Source organism: Sarcophilus harrisii, chromosome 4 (assembly GCF_902635505.1).
Source record: "Sarcophilus harrisii chromosome 4, mSarHar1.11, whole genome shotgun sequence".
NCBI classification, from domain to species: Eukaryota; Metazoa; Chordata; class Mammalia; order Dasyuromorphia; family Dasyuridae; genus Sarcophilus; species Sarcophilus harrisii.
The window spans coordinates 261900290-261923683 of NC_045429.1; the positions used below are offsets into that span (position 1 = coordinate 261900290).

At 33.6% G+C, this 23394-nt stretch overlaps 1 protein-coding gene across 2 annotated transcripts; it reads right to left on the bottom strand.

Moving 5' to 3' along the window:
• Nucleotides 1-3898: 3898 nt before the first annotated feature.
• CENPQ (centromere protein Q) lies at nucleotides 3899-23265 on the bottom strand. 2 transcript variants are annotated; one of them, XM_003769141.4, is made up of 9 exons: nucleotides 23115-23265; nucleotides 17374-17539; nucleotides 15270-15330; nucleotides 10878-10992; nucleotides 8728-8796; nucleotides 8465-8594; nucleotides 6644-6763; nucleotides 5887-5964; nucleotides 3899-4973 (listed from the first exon to the last, which is right to left on the bottom strand). In XM_003769141.4, exons 2-9 carry the CDS (start codon nucleotides 17500-17502, stop codon nucleotides 4842-4844), a joined length of 834 nt encoding a protein of 277 aa, XP_003769189.1. In that variant the 5' UTR covers nucleotides 17503-17539; nucleotides 23115-23265; the 3' UTR covers nucleotides 3899-4841. The 2 variants fall into 2 exon arrangements, with proteins under 2 accessions (XP_003769189.1, XP_012404571.1); XM_012549117.3 differs by lacking the exon at nucleotides 23115-23265 and adding an exon at nucleotides 22826-23108.
• Nucleotides 23266-23394: the final 129 nt, after the last annotated feature.

A 23394-nucleotide genomic window follows, 5' to 3' on the forward strand; every position in this document is an offset into this window, starting at 1 on the left:
TCTTCTTCCCCCTCCCACCCCAAGGATCCCTCCCTTGGTCTGTCTATTCTTTCCTCTCTCTATTTCATTCTCCTTAATCTACACAATTTATTTCATTCTCTTTAATCTGCACACCCTTTTATATGTTCCACCTTATTTTTTCCCTCCCCCTCTTATTTCTTTGTAAAATTAGAAGACTTTTATTTAGATTGGGTTCTAGATAACCCTTCCTGATGAGCAGGATTCCAGAAGCACTAGCCTTTCTCCCTCAATTGCTTTGTGTCATTTCTTGCTCTTGTTCCTCATTTGTATATTCACTCTTTTTTTTTATCTTTTCATACATTTTTGCTTTTTCAAAATCATATCATATTCAGCTCTACCCCAATCTTTCTTTCAAACTACCCAATTATTAGTGTTAATCTTAGACATATAGTTTATATTTCCACATATAAACATAAACAATTTGTCCCGAGTCCCTTGAAATTAGTCTTTGTTGTTAACCAGTTATTTCTATTGAATTTTACATGTCAAATTTTCTATAAATTTCAGGTCTTTTTGCAACAAAGTCCTGAAAGTCTGGCAAATAATTGAATGACATTTCTTTTCCATTCAGAATTTTGCTTAACTTTGCTGGTAATGGAATTTTTGGCCTCAATCCTAATTTTTTTTGCTCTTCATTATATAGTGGTCCAAAACTTGTGATCTTTTAATGTAGCCACTGCTATATCTGATGTGATTCCAATTGTGGTTCCACATATATAATGTTTTTCTTGTTCATAAAATTTTCTCCTTGACCTGGGGGTTTTGAAATTTGACAATAATTTTTTCTTTCTTTTTTTTTTTTTTTATTAGGAACTCTTTCAGGTGATGATAGAAGAATTTTTTCTGTTTCTGTTTTCCCCTCTTGCTCTAATATTTCAGCAGTTTTCTTTATTTCCTGTATTATTGTATCAAGATTCTTTTTTTATTGTAATTTTCATGTAGTCCAATTATATTTTCTCTTCTTGATCTGTTCCCCATGTTTTTCTTATGTCTTACATCTCTTCCATTTTTACATTTTTTATATTTTATTTCTTGGTCTCATAACTTCCCGGGCTTCCCCTTGCCCCATTGTAGTTTTCAAGGAGTAATTTTCTTAAGATTCTGGTTCTCCTTTTCCAGTTGGTTGACTTTTTTATGATCTTGTTTTTCTTCAATACCATTTGATTTTTAAAATCTTTTTTGTGTTCTGCTATGAATTCTTTTTCAGGAAGGTGACCATTTAAAGTTACTCTTTGGGGGTAGGAAAAGCTTTTAAAAATTTAAATATCCTCCTCCAGACATGAATCCCAATTTTCCTTATTCCCATAGTAATTTACTATGGTTGTATCTTTTTTCTTTTTTTTTTTTTTTTAAATAAGGGCTCGTTATTATAATTACCTGTAGGTGCTGAGGTGATGGGATGGTGCCTCTGGCCTCAAATAATCCTTCAGTTCTCCCCTCTGACTTCAAAACCAAGAGCTCAGGACTCACTTAAGTGCCCACAGCCAGCTGTATTTGTGCCCCATTGCTTTTGCACTCACAAGGCTTGTTCTGATTCATTCTGAACCAGGGCCACATCTTGGCAGCACAGCTGGGCTTGAAGGTCCTTATCAGCAGAGATTCTCTCAATGTTTTCCAAATGACCCAGATTCCCCAGCATATCTGGGAGGTGAAGGTTCCTGCAGCTTGCTGTTTAGGTGCAAGTAGCTTGGAAGTGTTAATATTTCACAGGGGCCTAACCTCCATTCTGAGTATCCTAAAAGGATTACAATTTTGTCCCAGTTCTTAGTTGTTTTTAACTGATTTACATTCACTCTGAGATGCAATTTTGCCTTGTTTGTGACCTGTTCCATCATCTTCCCAGAATCCCCTCCCTTAGGTTTTTTATTTTATTTTATTTTATTTTTTTTGGTTTGTTTTTGAGGAGAAAAGATGTGTGGAAGAAAAGTTAAAATATAAACTGTTTTATTAATAACCACAACAAACTAGTATATAAGATGCCTTATACAACAACAACAAAAGATTAAAGTTGGAGGAGTTCCCATAGCAAGGCTGAAGATTTATCTCTAACATTCAGAATACTAAGGATAAGAGTAACACAAAAGGCTATAATCCTTATTTGGATGGATTGATGTTGTATCCAGACTTTAAAGTAAGGTACCATACTAATTCAACTTCAATGACTCTCCATTACTTCCAAAATAAAATGCAATTTAGCTTTTAAAGACTTTCAAAACCTGACTTCTCCTTATCTTTCCTATCTTTTTATACTTGATTTCCCATGTAACACTCTTAAAATCCAATGATACTGGCCTCCCTGCTGTTAATCTACCATTATATATATATAATGGTAGATTATATCTATATACCAGTGGTGTATGTATATATATATATATATATATATATATATATATATATATATATATATATATACATACACACACACATACATACATACACATCTTCTAACCTTGCATTTTCATGCTGGCTACCCCTTATGCCAAGTATTCTCTCCTTCCTAATCTCTACCAGCTGGTTTAGTGGTCTCATAAAATTTCACCTTCTGGAAGCGGTTTTTCCCCATCTTTCTTAATGTTAGTACCTTCCCTATGATTAAATCTAATTTATCCTGTAAATCCACATCATTTTTTGTATGTTGTTTTTAACCTATCTCCTGAGCTTAGCAGTTCCTGGCAAATAATAGGTGCTTAAAAAATGCTTGCTGACTTGGTTTGAACGAATAGAAATTTCACCCAGTAGAAGTTAATGAAATGTTTAGTCTCATACAGCACACAACTACCAAAGTTATTCTCCATAAGTGCCAGGTGAGATGGTACTTTTTGTCAAGCTCATTCTTGAAGCGGGATTTTATATCCTTTTCTATGTACTACTTCTCTGAGGTATGAGCAGAACACCCCAAGAAATCATGCTCTGTCTCTGAGATGTCCACATTTAGATCACAGCTTTGTAATTAGAAATGATTGTATTGTTCTCAGACTGATTCAAAACTTTAGTTGGGCAGTGATCTGATACAAGTGATTTTCACAATAACTGTATGAAAGAGGCACTTTAGGTATTATTATTATTATCATCATTTTACAGAGAAGGAAACTGAGGCTCAGAGAATTTAACTATGGTTACCACCTACTGAGTTGGCAGAATTCAACCCAGACCTTGTCTTATTCCAAATTCAGTGTTCTTTTACTAACCATTTATTTCACAAAATATTTGTCTAATCTGCAATTTGGAGAATTAAATGGTTTTTAAAGTCCTTTGTTATTTTAAGCACTTGTGATTTTAAATAATGACATAGTTTTTTATTACTGTAGAAATATATAGTATGAAGAAAATTAATATGTAAATATTTTATTTCATAAGCAAATAAAAATTGGGCCAGAACTCTGAACTTGAAACAAAAGATTCTTACAAGGTACTAAGTTAGTGGAATTGATAGAGACAATAGTTATCTAATTTAGCATGGCTCAGTACGATTGATTTAATCCTACAATAAATAATGGTTTCCTAGTGATATAATGATTGGTGTATACTCAGTGTGGAGCACATAAGCAGGGACTGAGAGCCACAGGGGTAAGCTCTCAGGGCCAGAGAAGACAAGTGCACTAGAAGCTCTCAGAACCAAGAGGAGAAATTCAATTCCATCTTCAATCTTCAGTCTTACTGGTGGATGGCCTGGCCTCCTGCACTTCGCCCACTAAGACCAAGACCAGACTAAAAGGCTCTCCAGAAAGCTGCCCAGAATCAGGCAAAGAGATAATACAGGATTTGGACTTTAATACCTGGCTACACATGTGGTGATTATTGAACTGAAAAAAAGGCTGCTCCCAGAGACCCTAAGAAAACCGAAACAGAGAACACTACAAAAAACCAAGACAATGCCTTGATTTTCTCAAAGATTTTATTTCAACTTGACAGCTAATTACATGACTATCCTAGAAACAGTTTTTAAACTGTATCAATTTAGTGATATATCAACAAAAGTATATGTACACTCTCATGAATAAGTTAACATTTTTTACAGAAAAAAGTATCTTTAAAAATTTAGGCTTTGGATATTGAAATGTTAGGTTATTTTTGAGTTGATACTCTTAAGGGGACAAAATATTCATGCATTTCTTTAGTAATCAGTCTTCTGGGACACAATCATGCCTCCATGATAATCTGGAGGGAAAAAGGTTTCGATATCTATATGCTCACAGAAATAAGTGATGTCATTACTCATCCCAAATTACAGTAATTTATAAATCCCTTGGTTTCTCCTGTTTACCAAAAACACAGCTAACAGTGAAACTGAGACAGCTCATTGGAGGAAGGCCAAGGAGTTGTTAGGGGGAAGAAAATTGCACTGAAAGAAGGAATTTTAAAAAAGAGGATAGTTCTTCCAGTTTTAAATAACTGGTCTTTGAAAGTTTGGTCACTTTTGAAAGGTACATATTAACTGTCCTATGTCCTACCTATTTTATTTGATTGATTCCTCAATTTAAAAAAATTGCTATATTCTGCTGAAACTCTGGTCCTAGAAAATCCAAAATAGATGAAAAAAAGCTTAGTTTTTAGGTGTATGGTCTTGAGGCACACGTCAGAAAGATGTGGAATGGGGAGACTGGAGCACCTAAACTTGTCATTTCTGATCCAAAGCCTATTTAGATTTTCAGTTGGTAGGAGATGCCTATTAAAAAAAAAAAACTGATGAATGTGATGAATGGGGAACTTGTAATTCCCAATATGGTTTTATTATCCATAATATCTAAAGACTCTTAAAGGTAACAATCATTTTAACTGATTTATAAATGTTAAATTTGTCCACAATATAATACAAGAACTTAGGAGGCATCCAGATTCTTATAGGCTTCTTTTATAAAAGTTAGCATGTTCGTCATCTCTGCTGAATTATTCATGACATGCAGATCCTTTAGAATATCCTTTTGATTTGGAATCCTCTTCAAAATTTCCTCCTGTGGCATAAGAATTTTAGAAAAATACAGACAAAAATATAAGAAATAAATTTAAAATCAAGTTATCTCAAAACAGACTGTCTTTAAAGAAAAATGCAAGTAAAATGACTTTTTTCCCTCCACAGATGTTTCCACTCTAGTGCATTTTACATGTATATGAATAACAACAATCATTTCTGTGAAGTTCATAAAAATATAACAGCATTTAAATGCTACATTAGAATAAATTACAACAAAGAGAAGTTATTGTTCACAAACAATATAAAAGAACAAAAAGAAAACAATGCATGAATAAAATCAAATAGTAGTAAGTGGTTCAGAGAGAAACACACTCAAATCTGGGCCCTGAAATACCCAATTTATTATTCCTTAAAAAAAATTCAAGTTGTATCTAATGTAGATTGAGATTTTATATATAATCCTATTGTTCTGTTTCTCTTTGTAGATGAACATGCCTAAATTGTTTTTTGAGTTAAAAAAATTATATCACAATGATGTAATTCTCAGGACATACTTTGGACATACATAGATTAGTCACTGTTACATATGAAATCTATCTTCTTCATAGGATCCTTGCAAAAAAAGAAAAGTTGTTTTCATTATTAAATCATGGATCACTTATCCCTTTTATCTATTGGGAAAACAAATATTATACATATTTTTTTCAAGGATATTTCTTCAACACACATTCTTTCCTACAAGGAAATGTGTTAGAAAAATTTCTTCTTAATCAAATTATGTTTTAAAATTTATATTTTACAAATGAATTATCTAAGGATTGCCAGACAGGTGGTCATTCACCAGGAAAAGAAGAGACAGATCTTTTCCCAGGAAAAATTTTTTTAATAGAAAACATTTAAACCATAATGTAAAGAATAAATGATTGCAATCACAATAGAAGAAAGATACTTACATGAAGTATTGGGGCTTTAATACTTTTCTTAGGGAGTTCTGGAAGAGAAAGGGCCTTGGTACTACTTATTTGAAGCACCTAGAAAGGGAAAATATTCTTTTTTTTTTTTTTCTGAAACAGGTCCAGAGCCAATCAGTAAATTAATTAAGCAGTTATATATGAAGTACAAATATTATATATCAGATATTGTGCTAGGTGATAAGGATATAAATACAAAAAAATAAAAATAAAACCTTTTTCCAAGGAGCATATACTCTAGCAGGGGAGACAACAAGGACATAAAAATACATACAAAAGAAATATAAAGAGAATTAATATAAGTAAACACAAAATAGTTCAGTATAAGATAGTTAAAGTTAAGGATAGTGTTTATGTAGAAGGTGATACCTGAGTGGCACTTTGTAGACAGATTCTATGAGGCACAGATGAAGAAGAGGACAGCCAGTGCAAAGACACAGCACTGGGAGATAGGATGTGTAGTGTGAGTCAGAAAAAAAAGACCAGTTTGGTAGGATGATGTAATGTTGGAAAGATAGGCTAGTATTAAGGATTTAAAAGCTAAAGAGAAGTTAAGGGACTGATTCCAAAGGCAAGTTTACTGACTAGGGGAGTGACATTGATAGAGTACTTAATATACACTCAATTTCTATTCTTTTTCCACTACTACTATCAAGAATTACATCTTTAAATTAATTGTATTAACATAAGCAATTTCTTTCAGGATCCAGGAACCTATAATACATCTTGTTATGAGTACCTGCTTAGACTTTTCCTCTTTTTCCTGCAATTCACTCTCAAGAATCCGAATTCTGTCTTGAAGGTTCTGAATATTTTCTTTTATTAATTGTGTGGCCTTCATTGCTTTTTCAGTTTCTTCCTAGGTTAGAGGAAGAAAAAACAAAACAAAGTGAAACACCATGTTAAGAGTAGCTTTTTTCACAATGCACTTTAGAAGCTTCACATTACTAGAAGAAATTTGTGAATTACAAATTTTTAAAAAATGTGACACAATAGAGGACACAGAAGAATCCTCTATAATAAACAATCATACTGAAAAGCTTCAGGAGAATTATCCATGAAGCATGCTGACTGCTAGCATGAAAAGTCCTGCTTCAACTAGATAGAAACATAAATGATATGCAGGAATGCTGCTTCTTGCTGTGGTAGCTTTCCTCAAGAATATTTTTACTCCTTTAAACCAATAGACATAAATAATGAACTTCTCCATATGTTTTTATCTATCTTTCTCACCCTTAGTTCCTCTTTCATTGCATAGGGTTCTAAAGTTGCAGTGAAAAATTTAGATAATTCTGTTGGTCTACAGTACAATGAACAAAAACATGTTACAAATTACAAAGAAGACTACTCTTCAAATCCTAGCTCTCTTATTTGCTATTTGTAGGACAGTGGTCACCACATCACCTGTTTGAATTTATTTTCTTTACCTATAAAATGAATAAATGGATGAGAACCCCAAAGTCATTTCTAGCTAGAAATTTAATAATCCCTATTTTACAGATGAGAAAACTGAAGATCAGAAATAAATGACTTGTCACAGAAACACAGGTAGTGTGTGAGCTCAGGTAAGGCCTGAATTTGGACCCAGAGTATTCTTTAATTTTTAGTCTGAACACAGCAATAGATTTTTCATAGTACTCAACACAAAATTAATCAGTTGATTTTCAATATCTAGTTTGTAGATTACTATTTATAAAAGTGAATCCTAGGCTATCATAAATGAAATCAAAATCAAAAGGGAAGGAGAAGTTAGATCTCAGGCCTACGAGCATGGGAAAGAAGCCAAAGAATGTTGGAAGATATATGTCTTACTCCAAATAGCAATGTTTTTAATGATATCTAAAACTTTATATTATCTGTAACTTCTCTTTCCATTTGTGTGTATAATTAAGGACTATTTTGAATTGCCAATTAGATTATAAATTTCCAAGTAACATGAAATAGAAAATGTCTTATACTTCTAAATATACGTTTCATTGATTGACTGATATGCAGTTTAAGGCAGAAGCAAGCACATTTAAAGGTTAAATCGGATCAAGCACTAAAATTTAGAAGCCAGATTCCTAGGACATATAAAAGATTGTATTAGTTCTGAGAATTAGTTATTAAAGATATCCTGTAATTTCCTACTTCTGGTTTGTTATAGTAGTTTAAACAAACAAAAAAGATCTGGGGTCAATTTTGGAAGCTGCTAGCACTTCTTGACTTCAGTTAAAAGCATATTAAATATAAGTAGAAAAAGATTCTGAAATTCTATAGCATGAGTTACGTGAAAGTCCATAAATTGAATAGAAAACAATATCACATATTTAGGGAAATAAAAGGAGAAAAAGAACTACACCAGATCATTATTCATTTACTGCAGCTTAAATTCAGGTACACATGATACAGCACTGAAAACGATTTATAATAAAGAAGTTTATTCAAGATAGGGGGAGTACTATTTTCTAGGTTAAATTGGCAGATTATTACCCTGATTTATGATAAACTTTTAGTCCTTTTATTTCTCACCTTACTTTCTAGATATTACCAAACCCTCCCACTTATATTTTTATAATACCTTCAATAACTCCAGGTCTTTTTTATTGGCCTCAAGAATTTCCATTTCCTTCAGACAGAGATTTGACACTTCCTTTAGACTGTTCCACTCTCCCAGAGAGATTTTATGAGTTTCACACAATTGAAGAAACCTTCAGCAATGGAAAAGAGAATATTATTAGTTATCATCATAGCAATTATCAATTTTCTTTTTTGTCTTAGTGATGGGGGAACCAGTGTATAATTTCTCTTTCTTGTTTTAACTCTTTGCAATGACAAGATTACCTTTCCTTTAAGCAATTAAGATGAATTTGGGTGTTTTCCTTTTCTTTTATTTCATCTCTCAAAACAGATCTAGAAGAGAAATTAAATATAATTAAAGAAAAAGAGGACTTTTAAACAGTAATTAAACTAAGTGCATTTTTTCTTAATTTCTGAGATAATTCATCCTAATCTCTATATTTTTGGATAAAATCCTTGGTTTAATTTTTGATCATTTCATATGTGAATTAACTCATTTTTCTAACTGGCACCTCCACCTCCACTTTATCTCCTTTCTAACTGACTCAGTTCTGATAAGTAAAAATATTAAGGACTTTTTGAGGTTCCAATATTAAATTGGTGCTATATCTTTGGGATTTTGTTGTATGATTTCAAATTTAACCATTATCATTATATGGGGATTATAAAAATGTAACAGAAAAGTAAAACAGCACCATGCAAATGACCAGAGGATAGTTCTTTCTTTGCATCCAAGATTACAGAGAGCAGCCAGATTTCCTCTCCATAGGGTTTTTTAACATTTATGTTTATATTTAGATCTTAGGAAATCCTTCATAGTAGACACAAACACACATCTTTAAACAGAGAGGGATAGCTCTGTCATGGAAAGAAAGAATTTTAATAATCACTGATAAGCCTATCAATGATACTTTCCATTATGAGTTACTTACTAGGGCTGTGATAAAAAATATAGGAATCTTTAGGAACATCTAAATAAAACAAATCAGAACCTCAAAGACCCCAAAGAAATTATGGACAAAGCAACATAAACACAGAAGCATTAATGGAAATTAGTAAGAATTTAAGTGACAAATAAAAGATTTTATAGTCTTGTCTTCTTAAAAGTTACAAGTGAAATCTTCTTTTGAATGATAAAACTTTGGATGTACATTCTTTTGAGACAACAAAAAGAACTTATGACTCAGAAAAAAAATCTAATGATGATACATTCCCTATTAAAGTCCTATTCTAATACTTCATCATAAAGTAGAGAGATTTCTGAGTTCTTGGAGACTATTCCCTTAAAGCACAAGACCTGGTAGATCCTACCAAGCTAAAAAGTCTTTAAAAATGAACTTATTTTTATAGTCTGAAGACCAGCCCTACTGAATGATAAGAGGCTCATCATGGTAATGAGTATTTCTTCTTTTTTAAAATATTTATTTAAAACTAAATATGAAACATTGCCATGTGCCCAGCAAAACATCAGGGAGAATTCAAAATATGCAATAATAAATTTCCCTTTCAAGAAAGTATATAATAATGATAGAAATGATTATATTCACGAGTGTCTGTGTTTTCTTTGCTTCCTCGTAGATTATTCTTTTGTTCTCTGCTGTGCACTTCTACTTTACTCTTTTCTCCTTTCATTTCCCCACTTCAGTTAAGCACAAATATATATATTTATACCCACACATGTATGTATACACACACATGCACCTACATGTATAAATATAAGCATATATTTATGCCCTCATTTACACATATGTAAACATGCATCTAAAACAATATTAATATGGCTGACAGATTTCTTTCTTGATTGACTCTTTGGATTTTATCTGAGTTCAATGATTACTAGGCCTCTTTTAAAAAAATTTCTAATAAATTCTACTCCTGATCCTTGTAGCTTTTGTGTATATCTCTTATTTCCTATCTCTGCTAATTCTTCTACTTTAATTCTGGCTCCTTAAATTGCCTCGATTTTACTTAACCTTCCCCTACCATGGAGCCCTCCCTTATCTTCTCTCCCTCCTTTTCTTCCCTCTTTATCCCATTCCCATTAATCTACATACCTCTGTACTTCCTTATCCTATGCCACCCTTTCTCCCACTCTTTTATCTCTTTCCCAGGGGATAGAGCTCTGGGTCTGAAGTCAGGAAGAACCATCTTTCTAAGTTCGAATCTGGCCACAGATATTTAGCAACAGTGTGACTTTGAGCAAGTCATTTAACCTGTTTGCCTCAGTTTCCTCATCTGTAAAATTAGCTGGAGAAGGAAATGTCAAACCATTCCAGTATCTTTGCCAAGAAAATCTCTAAATGGGATCATTAAGAGTCAGACATTATTGAGAAGAAAAAAAAATTAAAAAACAACAAAGCTGTTAAAAAAAAGAAAAACAGAAGCAAAAATAGGGATACAGGCTACATACTCACCGTATCATAGAATCCATCATAGTCTCAAAATATCCTTTATTATCTTTTGAGAGAGGCTGACATGTTACTTTATTTTTGAAAGTTTTCTTTTTCATATTTGCATTTTCCCCAGTTTCTAGCAAGGGCAGAAAAATAGCATAACAATTGATTTATTTCTTGGTGAAAATGTGATTCATTTGAAAGAAACTCATAGAATTAAATGAATTTAACTATCAGTTTTATGAAACCAGATCAATTTCTTAATCACCTAATATTTACAGAAAATGTTCCACATACTCTGATGTAAGTGAAGATACCTAATAAAGCTGGCATTAACATTTTATAGGTCTCTTTGGAAGTATGGTGAAAACTATGCTCCTCTTCTCATCATAACATTTTAAAATGCATTAACTGCAACAGTATTACAAAGGAATCCAATTATACTGAAGTGTGTATATAGCTATTAAAATTAAAAAACAGCAACAATAAAAACATCTTTATGGACTGCAGCTTAAGAACCTATGCAGCAAGGTCATGTTGTCCAGCAGCACCTTATCACTGAGAATAGTTTGTTAATTGTTATTTCAGACATATGCCTAAAATATGAACCTTCAAATTGAAATAAGAAGGAATAATAGTTATTTAAAATTGATATGTAACTTTGGTTCTTTAGAAGACAGTTGAAAAGATCATTACCAGTCTGACCTGAGGGGGCAGAATGCTTTTCACTTAGAGTTGTTCAAAGAAAACTTAAAATATTGAATGACAAGAGAGTGACTAAACATTTTCTTAAATAAATGATGACAATGAAATAGTTTGCCAGCATCAAACCAATTAAAAAATGATTAGACACATGTACATTGGAGGTAACCACTGTTTGCTTGTTAAGACTCATTCTCAGTCATTCTAATTTTTTGAATATATGTTATAGCTGTGAACTAGCTGGACTTTTTTTTTTAACCAGGCAAGTATCATATTTTGAGCATTTGACTATAGGTAACTTTCTTATGGAAAGAATGAATTTTAAAGCATAAAAGTAAGGTTAAGTAATGGATCAAGCTATTTTTATTAACATCATGAGAATCATCATCATTATTACTACTACTTATTGTGTAATATTGTGTATTTAGTGTAACTCCCATTTTGGGAGATGCTTGTAAGTAGAAGGAACTTGAATATATAATCATAATTTATCAAAATTCCTTTGGCTTACACATTACTAGTAACAGGCTTTCCCCCCAAAAAATAATTGTTGTTGTAGTCTTGTAAATTTCCATGCTAATAATTAAATTTTTTTCTTTCCTTTCTGCAAAAAGCTTTGACCTCTTCCCTTTTCCTCCCACCATCATTCTAAGATAACTGTAGCTTCTGTCAAGGTCAGTCTCAGTATATTATTTATACTCAAGTAGAGCATACTGCCCAATCTGAGATAAGCTTCATTCCAGATGTTCTTGATTACATATTATCTTTAGGCTAATTATGAGAAAAACTCCTCATAAGTTTCTCTCTCATCAATCAGGTGCCTGCATCCAAAGCTACCGAAGGTCTGTAATGTATATTATAGTCAAGTTGTCTGAAAGATCAATACTAAGTGCAAAGAGTATTGACAAGTTAAGAGCTCTTAAATCTTCAAAAAACAAAATGAAACAAAACAACAACAACAAAAAAACCCCCATAAAACCCCAAACCCTCAAACCCCTTTTGATAAGTAGTGAGTAAATGTCAGAAGCAAAGTTCTTTCTATATATAAGCTAGGGCAATCTGACTTTAGATTGCAATGATACCAAGAATTTTTTCTGTGACTGACAGATACAGGCTATTTGTATTAATGTAGAGAAAGCTGATGCAGTGCAGAAATTTTACAAGCGTGTAAGAGCATATTCCTTAAATACAAGTACCTGAGGGGTCAGCTTTTGTGCCCTCTATGTTTGCTTTTAAATCTGAGATCTAGCCAGCTAAATTCTCAGAATATGAAAGAGTGATTTCACCTTTTAGTGATATAAGCATAATGTTTTCCACAAAACTATTCCTTTAAAGATCATCTGCTGCTAAGAACTGATGGATGGAAAACATGATTACCTCTAATAGCATTAATTCCATGAATCTAGCACAAGCAGCCCTCCTAGAATATTTCATTAAAAAACAGTTGACTTTTAGTTGGTTCAAATATTTAATGAACCAGTAAGCCTTTATTCCCTCAATATACCAATTATTACCTTTTATTGTACAATCTTTATTTCTCAGACGACAAATTAGTGAGATAAATTATAAAGAAATAGTACAAAAGCAGAACTTGAATTTTCAAAGATTCTTGTCCTATAAAACCAAATGAAATGGCCAAGATATCAACTACATAGGGAGTAAGTAGAAACCTGACAGTTTAATATGACTATAAGTAATTTGGAGTGACTAGGTAGTACAGTAGTTAGCCGGTTCTGGATTCAGGAAGACATGAATTCAAAGCCAGTCTCAATAACTAGTGACCCTGTGCAAGCCGCTACCCCTGTTTGCTTCAGTTTTCTCTTCTGAAAAACAAACTGGATAAGAAAATGTTAAACTACTCCAGTATCTTTGCCAAGGAAATCCTAAAAGGGGTCATGATTGAAAAATGATTAAATAACAAAACAACAAATTGATAAGACAGTCTGTGGAGTGGCTAGATAGCCAACACTGAAGTCAAGAACCTCTACTAGATTCAAGTGCTCCTTCTCATACTATTAGCTGGGTAAATAACTCTCAGTGCTTCCAGTAAGACTTCAAGAAAGAGATGAACAGCACACATTAATCTTTGGAGGGAGTGATCATCCTAGCAATACTGCCACATTTTTTGAGATTTTTGAATCTCTGGCTAAGATGACAGAAAAAGATAATGATAAATGTAGGAGGAGATGTGGGAAAAACTGAAACGCTGTTGGTGGAGTTGTAAAATGATTCAGCCATTTTGGAGAGCAATTTGGAACTAGGTCCAAAGGGTTATAAAGAGATAATAAAAAAGGGGAAAAGGATCTTCATATACAAAATTGTTTGTAGCAGATCTTTTTGGAATAGCAGAGAACTGGAAGTTGAGTGGATGCCCATTAGTAGGGGAATGGCTGAATAAGTTATGATATATGAAGGTAATGGAAAATTATTGTTCTTTAAGAATCAGCAGATTGATTTCAGATGTACTATAATTAATTACAATTTTTTCCCCCTTTGTTTCATGTTACATAAATTTTAGTAGCCAAATTGTAAGGGACACAAATATCCATCATATACTGGTGGAATATATCTTAGTCTCAATGAATAAACTACAGTAAGCCTGTCTCTAATAGCTAGTCAATAGACACAGGAAGATTTTGCACATCCAAAAAAAAAGTCAAAAAAAGACAGGAAATAGAGAAAAAATTGGTTTGATTTTACTGTTAGAGAAATTTTATGTTTACTATTTGGTAAACTCTTGTGTAGATTAAATGTATAGCAGCAACTCATTTATGATTTTTACCAGTGGTCCTCAAACTTTTGTTCTCATATCTTTATCCTATTAAAAATGACTGAAGATCTGTCCAAAGAGTTTTTGTTTATGTGGTTTATAGTTCTAGATATTGATCACATTAAAAATAAAAACTAATTATGAATTTGTAGACTCTCTGAAAGGATTAAGAAGGAGTCAAATTAAATCTGGCCTTAGACACTTAGCTGTGTGACTCTGATCAAGTCACTTAATCCCAATTGCTTCCCCACCTCCCTAAACCACTTTATAAAAAGAAAGAGAAAAAAAAGGGAAGAGAAAAAATGTGATATTTGACTTTGAAAGGAAAATTCTAATCATAATTTAAGTGCCATCTGGATTATGGTTCCGATGCAGACACTACTGTTCTGCTACTTTGTCACTTTCCATACTCTATTTCTATCCCTTATCTAAGTTTCTAGCCAAGGGGCCAGATCAGTGCAAGGAAATGAATTTGTTGCCATACACCTCATTGTCCCATTAATTCCCCTGCATTGATCATACCCCAAGACCAGCAGGATAATTCCTAACCACTAATGACAATTCTGGGCACCTTTTAGCCTACTCCTCAAAGAAGATTAAAGAAAAAAAAAATCTATACAATCTTTTACAATTTATATCATAATAAAATGAGCTACAATAAAATTTCTAACTAGCATTTGGTTAAAGCACGTTAAAATTCATGTGGGAAATGCTGGGAACTTTATAGCTGCCTCATTAAGAACAAAGTTGGGTTAAAGATTGCAACTAGTATCAGTACTATCATCACTGGCAATCAAAGAAAACGTTATCCTGTCTGACTTAACATAGAATCTTCAAAATGGTAATTTTTACTTTTTATATGTAGAGAGAGGAATCTCTTTATAAAATCTTCAATACTTAAAGTCAGTTGAACAAAAGACAGGAGATAAAAAAAAGTTAACCTTGCAAAGGCTTTCTTGGGCGCTCTGGTTGTTTCTTCATTAGTTTGATCGACTGTCTGACCTAGAAAAAAAAATTAGATAGAGAAACAATTTTCCAATAATATCCTAAATATATTAAGAGCCTGATACTTGTGTACTAGTTAGATAAGAGGAAAAGTTATTGCTTAACCTTTAAAAGCATTGTTTTTAATGGGCACTTAAAATCAAAGCAAAAGTTTATTTTTGTGTATTATGTGCAACACACAATGCTAGCCACAGCTGAAACAAAGATAAAAAAATTAGATATGGTTCCTGCTTTAAAGAAGTCTACAATGTCCTATATATACAAAACAGCTATTAGGATTAAAATGCAGTAAGTACATAGGAGAAAGGCGTCAACAGAAAAAGTGAAGATTGCAGAGAGTGAGATAATTTCCAAACATGCTGAAATTAAATATTCAAGATGGGATGGAGAGCTCTCTAAGATTTCTAAAACTGACCATTACTTATACCTGCTAGTTCAAGAATGGATGAAATGAGACCTCTGAAATAAAAGGAAGTTAGAAACCACTGCTAGTTATATGAAGCCTTGGACAAGAATTAAAAGATATTTGAGGAGGAAGTGTTAGCATAACTACTGTCACATGAAAATAGTGATTTTAGAAAGGAAAGGCAGAAGAAGAAAAAAAAAGGACAGAGATAAAGCATTATATTTTAAGTAAATGTATTCTTTTGAATAAGACTTGCTATTCTGGAACTGATTCTGACAAAAAGAAGGAAATGGTAGCTGAAGTACAAATGATGGAGTGTGAAATTACCATTTAATCTTAAAAATTCATAACAATGACAAAGAAGTAGGGAAGAGTCTGACATCCATCCTATATTATGAAAGAGTAGCTCTGCAAAAGTTAAGAAAAGGATAGGTATGATTCCATATTACAAAATTCTAGTTATATTTGATTTTAAAAAGATATTTTCAAGAATGAAATTCTGAAGATAAAAAAAGAAATTAATTGGATGAATAAGAAAAGATATAATCATCTAAACAGACTGATGTCTCTTTAGAAACTCATTTACCAACTAAGGTTTTTAGTAGTGTAATTGGTATGGCACTGTATAAATAAATTAGTTTAGGGAGATTTTTTTTTTTTTATGATATTGGCTTGACCTACCCATAAGCAACTTCTCCAACTGTTTAGATCTGGCTTTATGTGAAAAGTGTTTTGTAATTGTGTTCATATTGTTCCTGGCTCTGTGTTGGCAGGTCAACTTAAGTATTTTATATTGTTTAGTTATTTTAAATGGAATTTTTCTTTCTATCTCTTGCTGCTAGAATTTGTTGGTGATATGAAGAAATGCTGATGATTTATGTGGGTTTTCTTATGTCCTGCAACTAGCTGCTCCTTTCAATCTGTTCTTTTCTTATTTTGTTGCTGTTAGAATTTAGAGAAATAAATTTTCCTCCAAATACTGCTTTGGCTGTATCTCATAAATTTTAGTATGCTGTACTATAGTCATTCTCTTAAGAAATTATTGTTTCTATGATTTATATTTTGACTCACCTCTTTTTTTAGGATTAGATTGTTTACTTTTCAATTAATTTTTACTCTATCTTTCCACTGCCCTTTTCAACTAAGATTTTAAAAAAAGATATAGAAGGGAGAAAAGGCAGATCATGGAAAGCGTCATAGTTTTATGAAAATAGTGTTAGTAGTGCTAAAGTATAGAGTGGGTTATGGTTAGATATAAATACTAAGATCATGGGTTTGTTTATTGTTTTAAGCTAGTTGAATATAGCAGAATACTCAAGCAACAAGGTCATTTCTGGGGGAAGATGAGACAATGTAACAGACAAAAGAGTTAGTAAAATAATTAATTATATAAATAATAATAATAATAATAATAATAAATAAAATAAAAGAAGAATGATCTTTGTATTAGGAAAGATAGAATAAAATTAATTAATAGGGAGTTGATAAGTGAGTTGACAGGAGAAAATTTTATAGTTGACCTTAAATCAGTTTAAAATTTACTAGTTCCAGACATAAAAGTGATGTTTCTTGTGGGCAAAGTATCTATAAAGGACTGAAGAGAAAGTGAGAGTTAAGTATAACATTATCAATACCTCTTTTTCTAACTCCTTAGTATCTTCATTATCAACTTTTCTTTTTTCAGTTTTTTTACACTGTTGAGATTTGCTCTTGTTCTTTGACTTGGTTTCTCTTGTGTGATTTGCACCTGCTCTTCCAGGCATTATGCCTTATAACGAATAAATCAGTTCTTTAAGATTGCTAAAGAAAATAAACAAACAAAAAGATAAAGGGAAGATTTTTAAAATGTCATGTAACTTTAATCAGTTCAAACATACCAAACACCAATTAATATTATAAATAACCTATTTTAGTTTTGGGTTCTCTCATTATCCCCAAAAAATTATACAACAATTATGTCATTAGGGGCTCATCTAGATGACAATTTATTATTATCTATCTTTGTATTAGTATAGTATTTCACTTTTTAAAAAGTTTTCATATGTCTTTCATTTTAATCTAAGAACTATAAATATTACATGTGGAGCTGTCATTATTATGCCTATATTTTAACAAAGAAAAATGAATAATTTGAATATCTTGCTTATGGTCCCAAAGCTAGATATGCTAAGAGTGGGAAAAAAAAATAAACTGCAGGTTCTCTCAACTCACAAACTGAAAATTTCTGTCTATAGTTTGAAACATCTATGCTAAAGGAGAAGCAAAGAACCAACATAGAAGTAAAAAGCTTTTTCTTTCCCACTACCCTATTCATTCTTCTGAATCTTGTTTTTTTTTTTGCTGAGGCAATTGGGATTAAGTGACTTATCCAAGGTCACATAGCTAGGAAGTGTTAAGTGTCTAAGACTAAATTGAACTCAGGTCCTTTTAAATTGGTATTTTTAAATGGGAGTCAGGGAATTCAGGTTAGGGGAAAAATCTCAGTCTTTATTCTCAGTGAAGAAGGATAGGAGGTGGAAGAGAATAATGTGTGCATGAGTCAAGAAGCAGCTGACCAGCAGCCACACAACCAGTCGGGTCCCCGAACCCAGCCTAACTCCCCACTTCTCTTCCTCTCTCTCTCTCTTGCCTCCACCCACCAAAATCGTCATTTCCTATACAACAATCAGGGACTGCCGGAGAGGAGAGGGACCCCTTTATCCAATCATGTATATTTAAGGAAAGCCCAATTACTATCTACCTCACGAGGACCTCAGTCATCAGCTAAACCTCAGCCCATTACATCTCCGCTTTCTTTTATTTTAGAAACAGGGGTCATGCCATCCCTGACTCCTCAGGGAGGTAAACCCCCAAAGGAGGTGATCCGCCTCCCTAACTTTCAGGGAAGGAGGGAAAGCACGAAAGGAAGTGATCACACCTCCCATTTCGAAAAGGGTGAAAGCACTAAAAGGAGATGATCACCCCACCTGACATCTCAGGAAGGAGATGAAAAGCACCAAAGGGAAATGGGGGGTTGCTAGGGGGTTTCTGGGCTGAAGGGTCTTTTTGACAAACCCATCAGCATGGGAGGTATGACACAAGACATAGCAATAACCAGAGGCTTTAGGGATGACCTCCCTCAGTCAGTGCAGGCCAATGTGGTGTAACAAAACATAATTTTACAAGTAGCGGAAAGAAAAAAAAAACAACATGGTGTTGGAAAAGATCACAGAAGTCCTGAAGGTGGGTAAAAAACAGTCACACATACACCTTCTTCAGCAGCCAAGGTAGTCCAAAACCAATCTATTGTCCATTGTTTTCATGTCAGGGAATCCAATGATCCCCTGAGTTTTTAAGTCCTGCAAAAGTCTTTTCATGTGTTAGGGAATCCAATGTTCCACGATTTTTGAAGTGTTTAAAGTCTTATCATTTCTCAGAGAATCCAAATTCCTGAGAGTTTTCTCCTATGTCTCAAGAATCCAATGATTCCTGAGGATTTTCAACTTATGTCTCAGAGAATCCAATTTCCTGAGGGTTTTGATCCAACAATTTTGATGTCCATGAGTCAAAGCCATAACCCCGCTTTTTCAATGGTGAGCACAATCAAAAAGAACCAACGATATTTTTGGGTCTTTCCTTGTTTCAAGGGTCTGTCCGTCTTCGCGATGGACAAACCTTCAGCCCATTACACTCCTGACTTTGGGGCTGGTGCTCTATCCACTGTGCCACCTACCTGCCCCTTCTGAACCTCTTCTTGCTGGTTTGTTCTGCTTCTCTACTTTTGGACCAGTAATTCTTAACTTCCCCCCTGCTATCAATACTGTCTGCAGTGGATGTATTTAGGAAGTAGGAATGTATTAGGATTATATAAACTAAAGGTTACCTATCTACTAAACCTACCACTGTCCCCTTGAAAGGAAACAAGTACATGAAGATTGGTACAAATAGCTGCTGACCCTTACAATGGATTAAAGTTAGGGTTTAATTTGAAAAAGAATTGTATTTGATAAGGCTTTCTCAATTTCTACCTAAAAGCACACTTTTAAACTAATATCAATTTCATTATAAAATAATATAATTTAATACTCAGAGCTGCTTCAGAGGTTGTCAATAGAAATCTTTAATCATATCAAACTGTTTGTTTTTTGGTTTTTTTTAGTTGAAGGGAAAAGTCTTCAAGCACCATCTAGTGGTTATTTTCTCCTGAAAGTTTGGTGCATTAAATAACTCAATCCCAGTAGGGTTAAGAAAACAATGGAAAAGCAAAGTGCTGGACAAGGGAGAAGAAAACTAAAACTCTCTTTCTTTCCTTAGACACAACAGAACACCAAAGGGAAAACATACTTGTTGAGGTTCAAGAGTTCACAAGATTGAAGAGAAATTTGGTAAGAGGGTCTTACAATAACTCCCCCCCACCCCCCTTTTTTTTTAATTTATGAAACTCAGAAGTGCTCATTGTTTGAATCTAGGTGTAAGATAGTAGCCCAGACTTTTGGATGACAAACCAGACATTCTTGAAGGTTATCTTAGTGGAATAAAAATATCAGAAAATTCCCTTTCTTTCACACCCATTCTCCAAGGTTGTACCATATTATTCCCAATAGCTACATTCCTAAGAATGACTATATTATTCCAAAGCCAGATTGCCAGAGAGTTTCTAAATCATAGAAAAAAATATTGCAGGAAGGGACAGGTCTTGAACCAAGGAACCTCAATCAGAATTGTAGCGTATCAACCATGAGGAAGGAAAGCAAAGAAAAATGTATGAGTACTATAAAGCAAAAAAAAAAAAAAAAAAGTTTGCATCCAAAAATAATATTCTGCAAAATCAAATATAGTCCTATGTATATTGTTATAATAACATATATTATATAAATTAAATTATGAAGATATTATATATTACAAAGATAATGGTCTCATTTAAGAGTTCTGTCTGTTGTTCCTCTCTCCTCCCACCAAGTGATAGAGATAGTGAATTCTGATTAGAACTTGTCAAGTTTTTGATGTTTAGAAGCTTTGCAATTCTGGTGATACAGGCTTGGAACTCAGGAGAAATTACAGCAAGGTTCCCATTTTCTTTACTTATCATACAGATTCTTAACCTGAGAATGTATGAATAGTTTTTCAAAGTATTAAATATTTTCATAATTGTATTTCAATAAAATTAGTTTCCATAGTAATCCCATGCATTATGTGCCTTCAAAAAAATTCTTAAGAGCCCTATGGATTTCACCAGGGTCCACAAGGGCCCACTATATGATGTTAAAAAAGAATTCAGAACTCTTGCACTAAGGAAGAGCTGGCAAAGTACAAAAAGCTTTACACAATTTGTGGCACATCTATTATTAATATGCTCTTTGAGACCCATTGGACTAGGGCATGTTAGCTGAAGATAATCTCCATCGAAATTATAACAATCCATGAAAGTTCATGAAGTGACCAATAAAGGATATAGATCCAAAAAAGAATTAGGATCAAACAAATGGCTTCAGTATTTCTTTATGTCTTTTTTTTTTTTTAAATTTAATAGCCTTTTATTTACAGGTTATATGCATGGGTAACTTTACAGCATTGACAATTGCCAAACCTTTTGTTCCAATTTTTCACCTTTTACCCCCCCCACCCCCTCCCCCAGATGGCAGGATGACCAGTAGATGTTAAATATATTAAAATATAAATTAGATACACAATAAGTATACATGACCAAACCGTTATTTTGCTGTACAAAAAGAATCAGACTCTGAAATATTGTACAATTAGCTTGTGAAGGAAATCAAAAATGCAGGTGGGCAAAAATATAGGGATTGGGAATTCAATGTAATGGTTTTTAGTCATCTCCCAGAGTTCTTTGGCTTCAGTATTTCTGTGAAGAAAACCCCAAATAGGATCACAAAGAGTAATACATGACTAAAAACAAACTGAACAACGACATAGTTTTCCTATATATAAGCCCAGCACCTAGAACATACCTTTGTATAATATATCAGACTCAAAATAATTGTTTGATTTGAAGTATTATGAATAGTGTCAGGGTCTAAGCAAAATCCTAAAATTGTGTTTTTTTTTAAAAAACTATAATTCTTGTTATCTAGACAATCCATTTGTCTCAGTATCTCCTGACACCATCCAACATTCATGCAGTCAAAACCTAATTTTGATTTGAATTATTATGAATAATGTCAGGGTCTAAGCAAAATCCTAAAATTGTGCTTTTTTAAAAAAACGATAATTCTTGTTATCTAGACAATCCATTTGTCTCAGTCTCTCCCGACACCATCCAACATTCATGCAGTCAAAACCTAACTTTGATTTGAATTATTATGAATAATGTCAGGGTCCAAGCAAAATTCTAAAATTGTGTTTTTTTTAAAAAACTATAATTCTTGTTATCTAGACAATCCATTTGTCTCAGTCTCTCCCGACACCATCCAACATTATGCAGTCAAAACCTAACAGACCTTTTTAAACATTATATAATAGCACTGCCTTTCTCCATACAAGATCATCAATGGCAAGGATCCTGTCTTGTGTGAGTTCCTCCCTCATCACCAAAACTTTATTTATGCTTGAAAGAGCATAACTTTTTTCTTGGCCCACTATCAAGCTGTTCTTTTTAATGGAGACATCAGATTAAAAAACACTTTCAAAATCTTTGTGACTTAATAGTTAATTTACATTGGCTGGAACATAGTGGTTGACAAGAGAATCACTCAAAACCTGCAGGAAAACCTAGAATGGCAGGCTGTAAAGGATTTTAAAGGCCAACAACCAATCAACAAGAATTTATTTAAGCTTCTGTTACAGGTGACAAGTAATAGGGGTTATGGAGGGGGAGGTTAGGAGGTAGTTGTGGAGGGAAGTGAGAAAGGAAAATTTATACATCAGATTCCCTTAACCAATCATTTACAAGGCTTTTTTTTAAATACCTACAACGAGGAGCCACGTAGTGAGTTTACATAGGGGGGAAAAAAAAAAAAAAAAAAAAAAAAAAAAAAGGCATTTTCTGACCTCATAGTACATACATTCTATGAAAGGCAGGGGAGGAGAAAGGGCAAATGCATGTAATAACAAGATTATAGCGGCTTTGCTGCCCAGGCTTTATATTACCTTTATTGGTGGTGTTCTAAATCATGGTATCTACACACAAAATAGGTGCACGATAACAGGAAGGCAGCTCACGCATCTCTCCTAGGCGCGCGCCACCACCATGCCCACTTGCCTCCTTAAAAAAAAAGGGCTTCGCTTCTCTTTTATCGGCCTCTCAAACCATCTCTGTAGCGCGCGGCACCCCGAGAAAGGCCACAAACACAGCTCTCTCCGTTTCCCCCAACCTGGTTCTCTCCCTTTCCTCCTGGCTGCAGAGAAGCTCCGCGCATCATTCAGATGAATCCCTTACCTGACTGCAACGCGCCACCTTCCCTCAATCAGTCGGCAAGTGTTTTCCGGTGACGCACTCGCAAGTCAACACTCAGACGCCCTGGGATAGGTCACTAGTCCCGCGCAAACTGTCAAAAAACAATAACAGGAAGTGGGAGGAGACAAGGGAGTCTTCCGGGTTGCGCCGCTTCCGCCTTCCCCGCCTCTCCGCCTCGGGCCCGCAATTTGTCACGGGGAGGGAGTACACGTTCTTCGATTGGCTGGGTGGCCACGCCCCCCGCGGCTGTATGGATTCTCCC

What these genes read in the sequence shown, in the direction of transcription:
- CENPQ (XM_003769141.4), bottom strand. Translation starts at nt 17,502, where the DNA reads ATGCCTGGAAGAGCAGGTGCAAATCACACAAGAGAAACCAAGTCAAAG. An exon ending in CCCAAGAAAGCCTTTGCAAG is followed by an intron (nt 10,993 to 15,269) that starts GTTAACTTTTTT and finishes TGCCCTTGCTAG; the next exon opens with AAACTGGGGAAAATGCAAAT. An exon ending in AAGACCTGGAGTTATTGAAG is followed by an intron (nt 6,764 to 8,464) that starts GTATTATAAAAA and finishes CCTCTAACCTAG; the next exon opens with GAAGAAACTGAAAAAGCAAT.